This window comes from Coregonus clupeaformis, chromosome 33 (assembly GCF_020615455.1).
Source record: "Coregonus clupeaformis isolate EN_2021a chromosome 33, ASM2061545v1, whole genome shotgun sequence".
Classification (NCBI taxonomy): Eukaryota; Metazoa; Chordata; class Actinopteri; order Salmoniformes; family Salmonidae; genus Coregonus; species Coregonus clupeaformis.
The window spans coordinates 32943293-32955551 of NC_059224.1; the positions used below are offsets into that span (position 1 = coordinate 32943293).

Consider the following 12259-nt stretch of genomic DNA (forward strand, 5'->3'; position numbering starts at 1 on the left):
GCTTGGTTTGAAGAAATCAACTGTGGGAGCAATTATTAGGAAATGTAAGACATACAAGACCACTGATAATCTCCCTCGATCTGGGGCTCCACGCAAGATCTCACCCCGTGGGGTCAAAATGATTACAAGAACGGTGAGCAAAAATCCCAGAACCACACGGGGGGACCTAGTGAATGACCTGCAGAGAGCTGGGACCAAAGTAACAAAGCCTACCATCAGTAACACACTACGCCGCCAGGGACTCAAATCCTGCAGTGCGAGACGTGTCCCCCTGCTTAAGCCAGTACATGTCCAGGCCCGTCTGAAGTTTGCTAAAATGCATTTGGATGATCCAGAAGAGGATTGGGAGAATGTCATATGGTCAGATGAAACCAAAATAGAACTTTTTGGTAAAAACTCAACTCGTCGTGTTTGGAGGACAAAGAATGCTGAGTTGCATCCAAAGAACACCATACCTACTGTGAAGCATGGGGGTGGAAACATCATGCTTTGGGGCTGTTTTTCTGCAAAGGGACCAGGACGACTGATCCGTGTAAAGGAAAGAATGAATGGGGCCATGTATCGTGAGATTTTGAGTGAAAACCTCCTTCCATCAGCAAGGGTATTGAAGATGAAACGTGGCTGGGTCTTTCAGCATGACAATGATCCCAAACACACCGCCCGGGCAACGAAGGAGTGGCTTCGTAAGAAGCATTTCAAGGTCCTGGAGTGGCCTAGCCAGTCTCCAGATCTCAACCCCATAGAAAATCTTTGGAGGGAGTTGAAAGTCCGTGTTGCCCAGCGACAGCCCCAAAACATCACTGCTCTAGAGGAGATCTGCATGGAGGAATGGGCCAAAATACCAGCAACAGTGTGTGAAAACCTTGTGAAGACTTACAGAAAACGTTTGACCTGTGTCATTGCCAACAAAGGGTATATAACAAAGAATTGAGAAACTTTTGTTATTGACCAAGACTTATTTTCCACCATAATTTGCAAATTAATTGATAAAAAATCCTACAATGTCATTTTCTGGATTTTTTTTTCTCATTTTGTCTGTCATAGTTGACGTGTACCTATGATGAAATTTACAGGCCTCTCTCATCTTTTTAAGTGGGAGAACTTGCACAATTGGTGGCTGACTAAATACTTTATTTCCCCACTGTATATATATATATTTGCGAGAAAAAAGTGATGCAGACAATTACATTGATAGAAGTTACAATCTATATGCAATATTAAAGCTGATCTTTTAGACATTTTTGCAAATGTATTAAAAAACAGAAATACCTTATTTACATAAGTATTCAGACCCTTTGCTATGAAACTCCAAAATGAGCTCAGGTGCATCCTGTTTCCATTGATCATCCTTGAGATGTTTCTACAACTTGATTGGATTCCACCTGTGGTAAATTCATTTGATTGGACATGATTTGGAAAGGCACACACCTGTTTATATAAGGTCCCACAATTGACAGTGCATGTCAGAGCAAAAACCAAGCCATGAGGTTGAAGGAATTGTCCATAGAGCTCCAAGACAGGATTGTGTCGAGGCACAGATCTGGGGAAGGGTACCAAAAAATTTCTGCAGCATTGAAGGTCCCCAAGAACACAGTGGCCTCCATCATTCTTAAATGGAAGAAGTTTGGAACCACCAAGACTCTTCCTAGAGCTGGCAGCCCGCCAAACTGAGCAATTGGGGGAGAAGGGCCTTGGTCAGGGAGGTGACCAAGAACCTGATGGTCAGTCGGACAGAGCTCTAGAGTTCCTCTGTGGAGATGGGAGAACCTTCCAGAAGGATAACCATCTCTGCAGCACTCCACCAATCAGACCTTTATGGTACAGTGGCCAGACTGACGCCACTCCTCAGTAAAAGACACATGACAGCCCGCTTGGAGTTTGCCAAAAGGCACCTCTCAGACCATGAGAAACAAGATTCTCTGGTCTGATGAAACCAAGATTGAACTCTTTGGCCTGAATGCCAAGTGTCACTTCTAGAGGAAACCTGGCACCATCCCTACGGTGAAGCATGGTGATGACAGCATCATGCTGTGAGGATGTTTTTCAGCGGCAGGGACTGGGAGACTAGTCAAGATCGAGGCAAACATGAACTGAGCAAAGTACAGAGAGATCCTTGATGAAAACCTGCTCCAGAGCGCTCAGGACCTCAGACTGGGGCGAAGGTTCACCTTCCAACAGGACAACGACCCTAAGCACACAGCCAAGACAACGCAGGAGTGGCTTCGGGACAAGTTTCTGAATGTCCTTGAGTGGCCCAGTCAGAGTCCGGACTTGAACCCGATCGAACATCTCTGGAGAGACCTGAAAATAGCTGTGCAGCAACGCTCCCCATCCAACCTGACAGAGCTTGAGAGGATCTGCAGAGAAGAATGGGAGAATCTCCCCAAATACAGGTGTACCAAGATTGTAACGTCATACCCAAGAAGACTCAAGGCTGTAATTACTGCCAAATGTGCTTCAACAAATTACTGAGTAAAGGGTCTGAATATTTATGTAAATGTCATATTTCGGGGGGCGGGGTTATAAATTACAAATAAAATCTAAAAACCAGTTTTTGCTTTGTCATTATGGGGTATTGTGTGTAGATTTATGAGGGGAAAAAACAATTTAATCCATTTTAGAAGAAGACTGTAACGTAACAAAATGTGGAAAAAGTCAAGGGGTTTGAAGACACCGGATGAATTTACACAATATCTAGTAAGAATGTTATGTACAGCATTAGATTCTGTATATGAGAGTGATCTATGTCAAGAATTCAGTATATAAATAAATATGCAGTGTGTATTAACAATTTCACTAAAATGCTATGTACAGTAGTAGAAATAATAGAATGAGCTATGTCGAGAATACAGTATATATGAATACACAGTAAAAAAATAAACAAGGCAAAATGATTGCAGGAAATTCGTTTCTGGACCAGAATATAAATATACTGTATATGTATGTGAATGGTGTGTATAGACAGTATGGACAGTATGTGAATAGAAAATGTGAATACAGTAGTAGTTATAAAGAATGAGCCTTGACTAGAATACAGTATATACATATAAAGTGGGTAAAACAGTATGTAAACATTATTAAAGTAACCAGTGTTTATAGGGCAGCGGTCTCTAAGGTGCAGGGTATAGTATCGGGTGGTAACCGGCTAGTGACAGTGTCTAAGGTTCAGGGCAGGGTACTGTGCGGAGGCCGGCTAGTGGTGACTGTTTAACAGTCTGATGGCCTGGAGATAGAAGCTGTTTATCAGTCTCTCTGTCCTAGCTTTGATGCAGCTGTACTGTCTCCACCTTCTAGATGGTGGCAGGGTAAACAGGCCATGATGGCTTGAGAGGTTCTTGATTATCTTCTTGGCCTTCCTGTGACACCGGGTGCTGTAGATGTCCTGGAGGGCAGGCAGTGTGCCCCCAGTGATGCGTTGGGCTGACCACACTACCCTCTGGAGATCCCTGCGGTTGTGGGCGGTGCAATTGCCGTACCATGCAGTAATACAGTCATTTGTCAAAATACTTTTGACACCTTCAAATGGGGGGACTAAATATGTAAAGTGCATTCATTTCTAAACGGTAAAATAGATATGTATGAAAATACCCTTGAATAAAAGGTGAGATGCTGTACTGTCGCCTCATATAAAGCATTTGATGTCAAATCCAAAATGTTGGAATATAGAGCCAAATTAAAAGCTTTAGCTTCACTGTCCAAATAAATACGTAGGGGAGTGTATCTGGCGTTATTGTTTTATCAGGCCACCAGAGAATTACAAAAATAATATCCTTATAGGAGTTTAATTCTTGAACAACATAAATCGTATGTATTTTAAACCCATTTAGAATAATCCCTCCAACACAATCAACACACATCTCAGTGATTTCATTCCTTCTGCTAGGAATGATTCAACTGACCTCAGGCTTGTGTTTTTTCCCCGGTTGTCTTTCCAAACGGAAAAATCCACAAAGCAAATTTCTGTGGTTTGTGAGCTTGATTTCTGAGGAGGGAAAATCCTGTTTTACTAGAAGGGTGCGTGGCACCGAGCACTGGAGTGCCGAATCGCCTGCAGCCTCTTCTGCTTCGGCTCTCAGAGAGAGAGAGAATACCATTACACCTAGGTAATTCATATTGTGTTGTTCCTCCCAACAATGTGATGCAAAACAATTAGGTAACACTGGACCTTTTCTCCCTGTTCATTAAAAACACATTGGACTACCGGTTCCCTACATCTGAGAGAGCCCGTTAATTCTTACCGGGAACATCACTCAGACAAAGAAAAAGTGCTTTGTTGAACAATGCCGCTCCCCGATTCAAAGTGAAGCCCTCGTAATTGTGTTTGTGAGCACACCTTGCCTTGTATGGTTTGATTTGGCATTCCTCGAGCCAGCCCCTAACAGAGGTGCATTCATCATCAGAAACTGTAGTAAAACAGCGCTGTGTGCTACTGTTGCCTGAGCAAGGGGTGTGTCTCTCAAATTGAGCTTAATACTGGTTTCCCTCTACAGATACCAAACAGAATGGTATTAAACAGCTAGCTAGCCTGGCTCCTTCCTCCTGTCTCTCTCTCTTCAATAACAACCATAGTAGAGGGCGGCCAAGCTTATGCAGTCTCAGGATTTTACCTAATTATCCAGCATTAAGTCTAAATGGAAGGAATCCCCCCCTCTTCGTAGTTTACTCCACATGGCTGCAATAAGGATAAGCCACAGTCTTATAAATTAGACTTTACAGGCACTTCACCTCAGAGGGGCTGCAGGGGACTGACACTGAAAGTGAGGACACAGCAGGAGCTGCAATCCATATGGTCCTATTACTGTACACTGTACATCAACACAGCACAAGACCGGGGTGGGCGGAAACCGCCGGGGAGAGTGATAGGCTACCGCTGGGCGGCAGGGCAGACAGACTGTGGTGGGCCAGTGGAATGTCAGTATGTCACAAGGGTTATTGTAATGAAAATGGGTGTGGGACACAACCAGCCAGCCAGCCAGCCCAGCACCACTGGGTTTTATTTACTAGGCTGTATAGAATGTTCGGTGCTGACCCGATAAAAGATTAACTGGTACTTTAAAGTGTTTGTTTATGGTCATTAGAGCTGTCGGGTTGTCTCACCACACTCCAAGGGCTTGGAACAATGGCAGTGCTGATGGTAATGCTGGCAATTTCCCTGTTTTTTCGCAGGTCACTGCCAGGGGATTCGCTCCATTGTTGCAGTTTGCCTACACTGCTAAGCTGTTACTCAGCAGAGAAAACATCCAGGAGGTCATCCGCTGTGCCGAATTCCTGCGCATGCACAACCTGGAGGACTCGTGCTTTCGCTTCCTGGAGGCCCAGCTCCGCAGCGAGGAGGACGGCCTGCTGCTGTGCCACAAGGTGGCGCCGGCCGAGGGCAACCACGAGACCGAGGATGAGAGCATGCAGTCTGAGACGACAACAAAGGTCACCTCCCCCCGGGCCCGGCGGCGCGCTGAAGCTTTGGCCTCCTTGCAGCAAGCACCGGACGCGGACCAGCTAGCCATGGCGGTGCCCAGCGACTTCGCAGACGGACGGCTGGACTTCGACAGGCACGGAGCGTCGGACCTCCCCCGCTGCCCCAAATACAGGAAGTACCAGTGGGCCTGCAACAACCACAATAACAACACCTCCTCACATACAAGTACCTCAGGTTTTCCAAGCACATTATTATTTAAGGAGACCAGCGTTGGCATCAGCGACGGGGCGGTCCGGGACCAGAGCAGGCCGCCGGTGGCCCAAATCAAAGTGGAGCCGCGGGCAGAGGAAGAGGTAATCTCGCTGTACCTGTCGGGGGATGAGCAGGACGGCCAGGACAAGGATGATGTGACAGCCATGGAATTGGACAGTGTCCCAGTGGTATCCCCCTCTTCCGTCAAGCGGAGCAAGTCCCCTACCTGCCTCCGCGCCTTCTTCAAGAAAGGAACGGACCTGCCAGGTCTGCCCAACGCATCGCAACAGCTATTCGCCAACAGACTCGCCAGCATCTGCCCCCAAGACAAAGAAACCACTCAGGGAGATCACAAAACAAAAGATTTCAGGCCTTTCACTGCAGGGGAGCTGGGCCTGTCTGTTACATCCCCAAAGGAAGTGGACGGCTTCCCTCCGAGGCTGTCGTCGCTGAAGTCTGCCTCCTGCGACGGCGTTTGCAAACAGGAAGTGGAGCTGGACCGCCGCAGTGTCATTTTTTCCTCCTCAGGGGCCTGCGACCGTCTGGGCACCCCGGCGCATTCCTGCAACGGTGGTAACTCTTTGGAGATGGAGCTCTCAGAGCACACGCCAAAGAGTCTGTGGGATGGTGCCAGCCAGTCCCTCCCCACCTCCGAGACCTACTCTCCCAGCAGCGCCCCCTCCCTCGCTTCCACCACCACAGAGTCCCCGCCGCTCCTCTGCCGCCTGCGGCCCAACACCAGCTGCCCAGTGCCAATCAAGGTGTGTACGCGCTCACCGCCCTCCGAGACCCGCACGCGGACCTCCAGCTCCTGCTCCTCCTACTCTTACGCGGAGGATGGGAGCGGCGGCTCCCCCTGCAGCCTGCCCCAGTTTGAGTTTTCCTCCTCGCCGTGTTCCAACGTGGCGCTCCGCCTCGCCGCCGACCAGCAGGACCAGAGCGTGATGGGGGGAGATGCCCTCTTCAACCAGGTGCGCCCCAAGATCAAGTGCGAGCAGTCGTACGGCACGAACTCCAGCGACGAGTCGGGATCCTTCTCTGAGGGTGACAGCGAGTTGTGTCGAGCCGAGCAAGGGCCAGAGGTGAGTGAATTGAACACTATCACACTGTCTTCTCTCATGTCGAACACAATCCCTCGTACACCCAGTCCCACCTTGGGGACTAATCATCATCTCAGAGTGACCTAGCTCTCCAGGTCTGCATTTACAGTCATTAGATCATCATGTAATTGAAGCGGGAGTATTATTTCACTAAAAGATTTACAGCAACACCACCGTGAATAGAACAGGGGCACAGATGTGCTTTGATAATATTAATCGGCTTTACGCACTGTTTGAGATCTGTGTAATGAGTCTGAATAGGAGCGAGGGTCCAAACCAAATGCGCTCGCTAGAACAATCTGAGCCCACACACACACACACACACACACACACACACACACACACTCCCGAGGAGGTGGTTGTTGTGTCGAGGGCTGTGATTGGTTGATCCTATGGACAGGGAAGCGCTGGTGTGTGTAGAAGGGCTAATAGACTGAGATGTAGATGGGGGAGCTGGCGAGGAGTCAGGGTTCTCTCTAAGGCCAGGGTCTGAAGGCTTTCTCTTGTAGCTTTATCTATGCCCCCCTAGCTGTCACAGGCTAAATAGCTGATATTATCCCTTCACAAGCCTGACATCTCTAATCCAATTCCACACAATCTGCATCTGCTAATTGTCGAGACACTTCGCTGGGCATTGACATGAATACTGTATCACCAATATACCTACACTACTTGAAGGTGAAGGTAGCCTTTGTTGTATGACATGTATATACAAATATAGCTTATAGTGTATGTGACAGATATACGCCTACACTATTTGAAGGTAGACTATGTTGGGTTATGCACACCTATAGGGCATATACACTATGTTTGTGATAGTCATATGACAATAGCAGTGTAATGAAAAAGGATGTAGCTGTACAGTGCACGTGGTTTGATGGAGGAGGGGCTGCTCCGCGTTGTGTCATGATGAGACTGCATCCTGCAGCGCCTGGCGTGCTTCTGACAAGGATGGATGGCCAATCCCCTAATCATCCCCTAATCCATCTGGCCAGACAACCGACGTCCTCCAGGCTGACTGCAGAACAGCCCTGTTGTTGTTGTTGATGTTGTTGTTATTTACTGTGAGATCACTAAGGATAAATATAATACAGCCTAGTCAAGTGGACAATTATAATCAGGATGAAAGCTGTTTTGTTCCATCAAAGGGACATTTTAAATGATTTTTATTTATTCATACAGAATGTCTCTGATGCTTCTTTAATTTCGTCTTGAAACGATTGCATCAGTAGCATTTGCTTTTGTTGTAGGCAGACGTGCTTTCTCTTTGCCTGGAAGATAAAGGCTTGCCGCTTCTCAGCCTGAGACCTTGAAGTGCGCAGGGAGCCGAGAGAGAGGGAAAGAGAGGGAGGAGAGAAACTGGTGTGTTGCCATGGCGATCAGATTCACAGAGCCTAGTCCCTGTTTCGCCGACGTTGAAGCCACATGACAGGATTGAGCCTGTGACTGTGTAAAGAATCCAGTCAGTCACTTCTTCTGTGCACAAACAGAGAGCGGCAAGATTAACAGCCCTAGCAGTAATGTGTAATTATTACCTTAGTGGCACCCACACCCAGTGATTTATGGGCCGTTTGAAGGACTGTTGAGTGCTCTACTATAGACAATTGTAATTTACAGCGTTAGAGCTGTCGAGGAAGAATAAAGCAGCCCCAAAATGACTCTTCAGACATTTCCAGTTCCCTTTGTTATCTTGTATGAGTCAAAGAGCGTATGGACACACACTACACTCTATTGTAGGCAGTCGATTAGCAGCGCACAAAATCCACTGTCAGATCCAATGACTGTATATATGAATGGACAAAGCCACTGATCACGTGACACCATTCATTCCTATGTGAAGATTCAATAGCGCATTGAAGCCAAATTAAGTCGGTTAAGATGGCGTCTCATGGAGACATAACATGCGCAGTTTGAGCTACTCCAGGAAGTGACGTTGCAGGCTAGTTCAGTGCTGCCCCCTCTCATTGAGTAACTCAAGTTGAAGGCCGCCTGGGGTACTGCAGGCTGCCATTAGCATCCTTATAATTTATTATTTGTGCAATTAAAAAATGATTGGTTCAAGGACAGACATCTGGTGTATTAGAAGCGATTATTGGTACCATGATTGTCTTCATTTGTATTATTTTTGACACAAAGATTGACCACGAAGTTTGTCATGTTTCCATTCACTATAATGGGGATCCTGTTTTCTGCTAACAATGCCTGCAGTGCCATGGTCGGCCATGAATTTCTCTGGCTTCAATGAGAGGGGGCAGTCGTTCTCCCCTGGTCAGACCTCTATTGACCCGCATGGAGTTATATCTGCCTGCTGCTGATAATATGTATTATGAATGAGGCTGGCTGTCTGTGCTTGGTCTCAGATGCTGCTGTGTGTGTAAGAAACACTCTCAGTAGTGCTGTTTGGTTTATTACATGTTCTTATGGATGGGGGCGTAGGAGAGCATTTACATAAGGAGCCTCAGTGTGGGGCCTTCAGCTTTATCTGGCAACAAAACTGCCACCTCATGCTTCCTGGGGCCCTCTTTTCCTTATTCACCCCAGTGAGTCGGCTGTACAAACAAACACAGCTAGCGTCCAGGGAGGGCTCTGCCATGCCTCTCCCTCTGTGTGTTTGCAGAGCAAATGATAGGCAGACCGGGCCCCACTCAGGGAGAGCAAGCCAGGCAAGCGCCCTACGCTGCTGCTGTTGAAAATATCTGCAGCCCCAGCGCTGGGAACAATTAATTCTGACGGGGAAGGAAGTTGTTAAACTGGAGGCTAGTCTGGCAGAGGGAGGCAATAGTCATTCAAGGTAGTCCGAGTCAAACAAGGTCTCCTGGCTGCTCCCAGTACTGAGGTTAGGGGGTGTTGCATACGAGCCCACATCTGGTAGCCACATTAGCAACACCTTCACACGTAGCAGACACTACACTACTCTGGGGTAACTTTTTAATTGCCTCAATTTTACATATTAGCTGTATTTCTACTGCTTCCCAGCTGGACAATATGCTACCTAGTGAATCAGTCAATAGGGTCAGTAGAGGCCCCTCTGTAACATGGAGTGGTAAGTGCTGATCGAGGATCAGTTTTGCCTTTTCAGATCATAATGAATACAATTATGTGGAGAAGGGGGAGCTGATCCTAGATCAGCACACTTTGTGAATACGGACCCAGTACACCACCACCAGCCAATGTTTTTGCACGATACACCCACAGAGGAGGAAACAGAGATGGAATTCACATTGATAAAGGAGATGGAAATCACAGTGACAAAGGAGATGGAATTCACAGTGATAAAGGCGATGGGATTCACAGTGATAAAGGAGAATTAAAGATCTGAGACCTTTTTCTCTCTCTTTCTCTCTCTCTCTCTTTCTCTCTCTCTCTCTCTTTCTCTCCCTCTCTCTTTCTCTCGCTCGCTCTCGCACTCTCTCTCTCTCTCCCTGTGTAGGCGTTAAGCTCAATCTAACATATTGTCTGGTCACAGTATGCAGCAAATATTGATCTGAGAGTGGGGTGAGAGTGATATGGAAGTAGTCTTGATATATTAGCAGCACAATGTTTCCTATCTCGCCCACCACCAAACGTTAACCCCTGAATGAATGTGTGACACAGGAAGTGCACAAACCTAAATATCACTTCTGTTATTACTATTATAGCCTACAGTCAAAATCATTTTGGCATACAGTGTAAACCACATTATACTGATTTGGTGCAGCCTTTTGCCTTATGCCTGCTGTATGTGATAAAGTCCTAAGTGTGTTATGTATGGCTCATTATGGGAATAAGCGGTGACAGTGAGTGAGAGTAGATTTATTTGTCCATTGAAATTACTTTTATTTGTCCTTTGAGGTGACTAAGCAAGCTTTTGTAGGTTTTGTTATTTGTCTTGTGTGCAGACAGAGTCAGGCTGTTGTTGTGCCCAATAGGGGAGGGTCGGATGCTGGGGCTGGCAGCTGATATCCAACAGGCTCTGTGTCAGCTTTAAAGCCAGCTGGGGCGCTGCCACTTTGCCTGCCATCCCCTGTGACCTGGCATCCTGCAGTAGCAGTACCCACAGAGACACAGTCCATCTCTTTACCACAGAGCCTCTCTAACTCATCTCCCAGAGGGGGTTCCGGCAACAGCGTTTGTTTACGGTAGAAAAAGCAATACGATACTAAACGGGGCTCTGTAAAAACATTATCTTCTCCCAGATCTCCATAGGATGCAAAATGCTCTGTAATCACATTATAAACCAACATGTGATTTATTGCAGGGTTAATCGCTGTGGAACTGGGAGCATATAGTATATAATCAACATAGAAAGACGCTAGTGTTCACATTTATGTTGATCGTACTTACCAGATAAAGGTCTCTTTTTGATGCAGAGACAGAGCCACAGTCACAATAGCAGCACTATAGAAATCAGGAGTAACTAGTGGGAGACGGTTAGACCTGAAGAACAAGTCACAGTTTGTGGCCATTTTAGTCAATTGCTTCACCTTTCAGAGAAAATTGTTCTGAACATTGGAAGTATAGATGTAGGATCTTAATTTGAGCCAGTTTGCTACAGCAGAACATTTATCCTGCAGCAACAGGAAATGTGGATTATTATGTGGATTATAATTAATGGAAATTTTTTGTAGGGATTGATACATTTTTCATTAAGGCAAATCAAGTCTGACATTTTAAAGAGGAAATTACAAACTTTAGAAGCCGTTTTAACCCTTGAATACACTACAAGTTAGCATTTCCTGCTGTGTAGGAAAATTCTCAGCAACAAAAGAGTGATCAAATTAAGATCCTACATCTGTATGTATTGCCCCAGGGCTTGTGTCAATAGTTAGGAAGGAACACAGTAGTAGCTGGCGTTGCATGCCTCTCTCTTGCACAGTACACTGCAGTGTTAAACTCACTCCCAGGGTTCAACGTGGGTCACCAACCCTACAGATGAGGACTGGCAGTCAGGCTGTACAGAACCCACTGAACCCAGGCGTTATCCGTCATCGTCGGGCCGCCCCACCATCTGACTCTTATGGGTCGGCCCAAGTCTGGACCTGCAGGCAGCCAGATGCCCAGCCTCTCTCTGTGTGTCTGAGGGGGGAGGAAAGTAGGGTAAAGAGGCACTGCACACCCAGTGCTGCCCGGGTAACAGATGAGCCCTACTTTTCACTCTGGACCTATTTGCAGCATAGTGACCCAGAGAAAGAGTGAGTCTGGGGGGAATAGAGGGGAAAGAGGAGAGGAAGGGGGGAAAAAGAAAGGCAATGAGAATCCAGAACACATTGGGTCTGAATTTATGACTGCCGTCAGAGCTGCGCTCTGTCATCCCAGCCTTGTTACTGGACTGATTCTCCTGGTGGAGCCACTAAATATAGCCTAGACGTCCCTCCCGCACTGCGCCGCACGCCACTGCCGGGAAGAAAGAATAAAAGAACCTCACAAGGTCGCTCGCTGTGGAGAGGTGGCTGTATGTCTCCTCCCTCCCCTAGCCTGTCTCGGGGAAAGAGCCCCCCATCAGTACATCTGT

General features: G+C 46.9%; 1 protein-coding gene across 2 annotated transcripts in view; it reads left to right on the plus strand.

Annotated features, from left to right (window-relative positions):
• bach2b (BTB and CNC homology 1, basic leucine zipper transcription factor 2b) overlaps window positions 1-12259 on the plus strand; it is a 129203-nt gene that overhangs the window by 108185 nt on the left and 8759 nt on the right. For both annotated transcript variants that reach the window (XM_041860804.2, XM_041860803.2), the window contains exon 3: window positions 5167-6750. In XM_041860804.2, coding sequence (XP_041716738.1) covers window positions 5167-6750 — 1584 coding nt within the window. The remainder of the gene's footprint in view (window positions 1-5166; window positions 6751-12259) is intronic.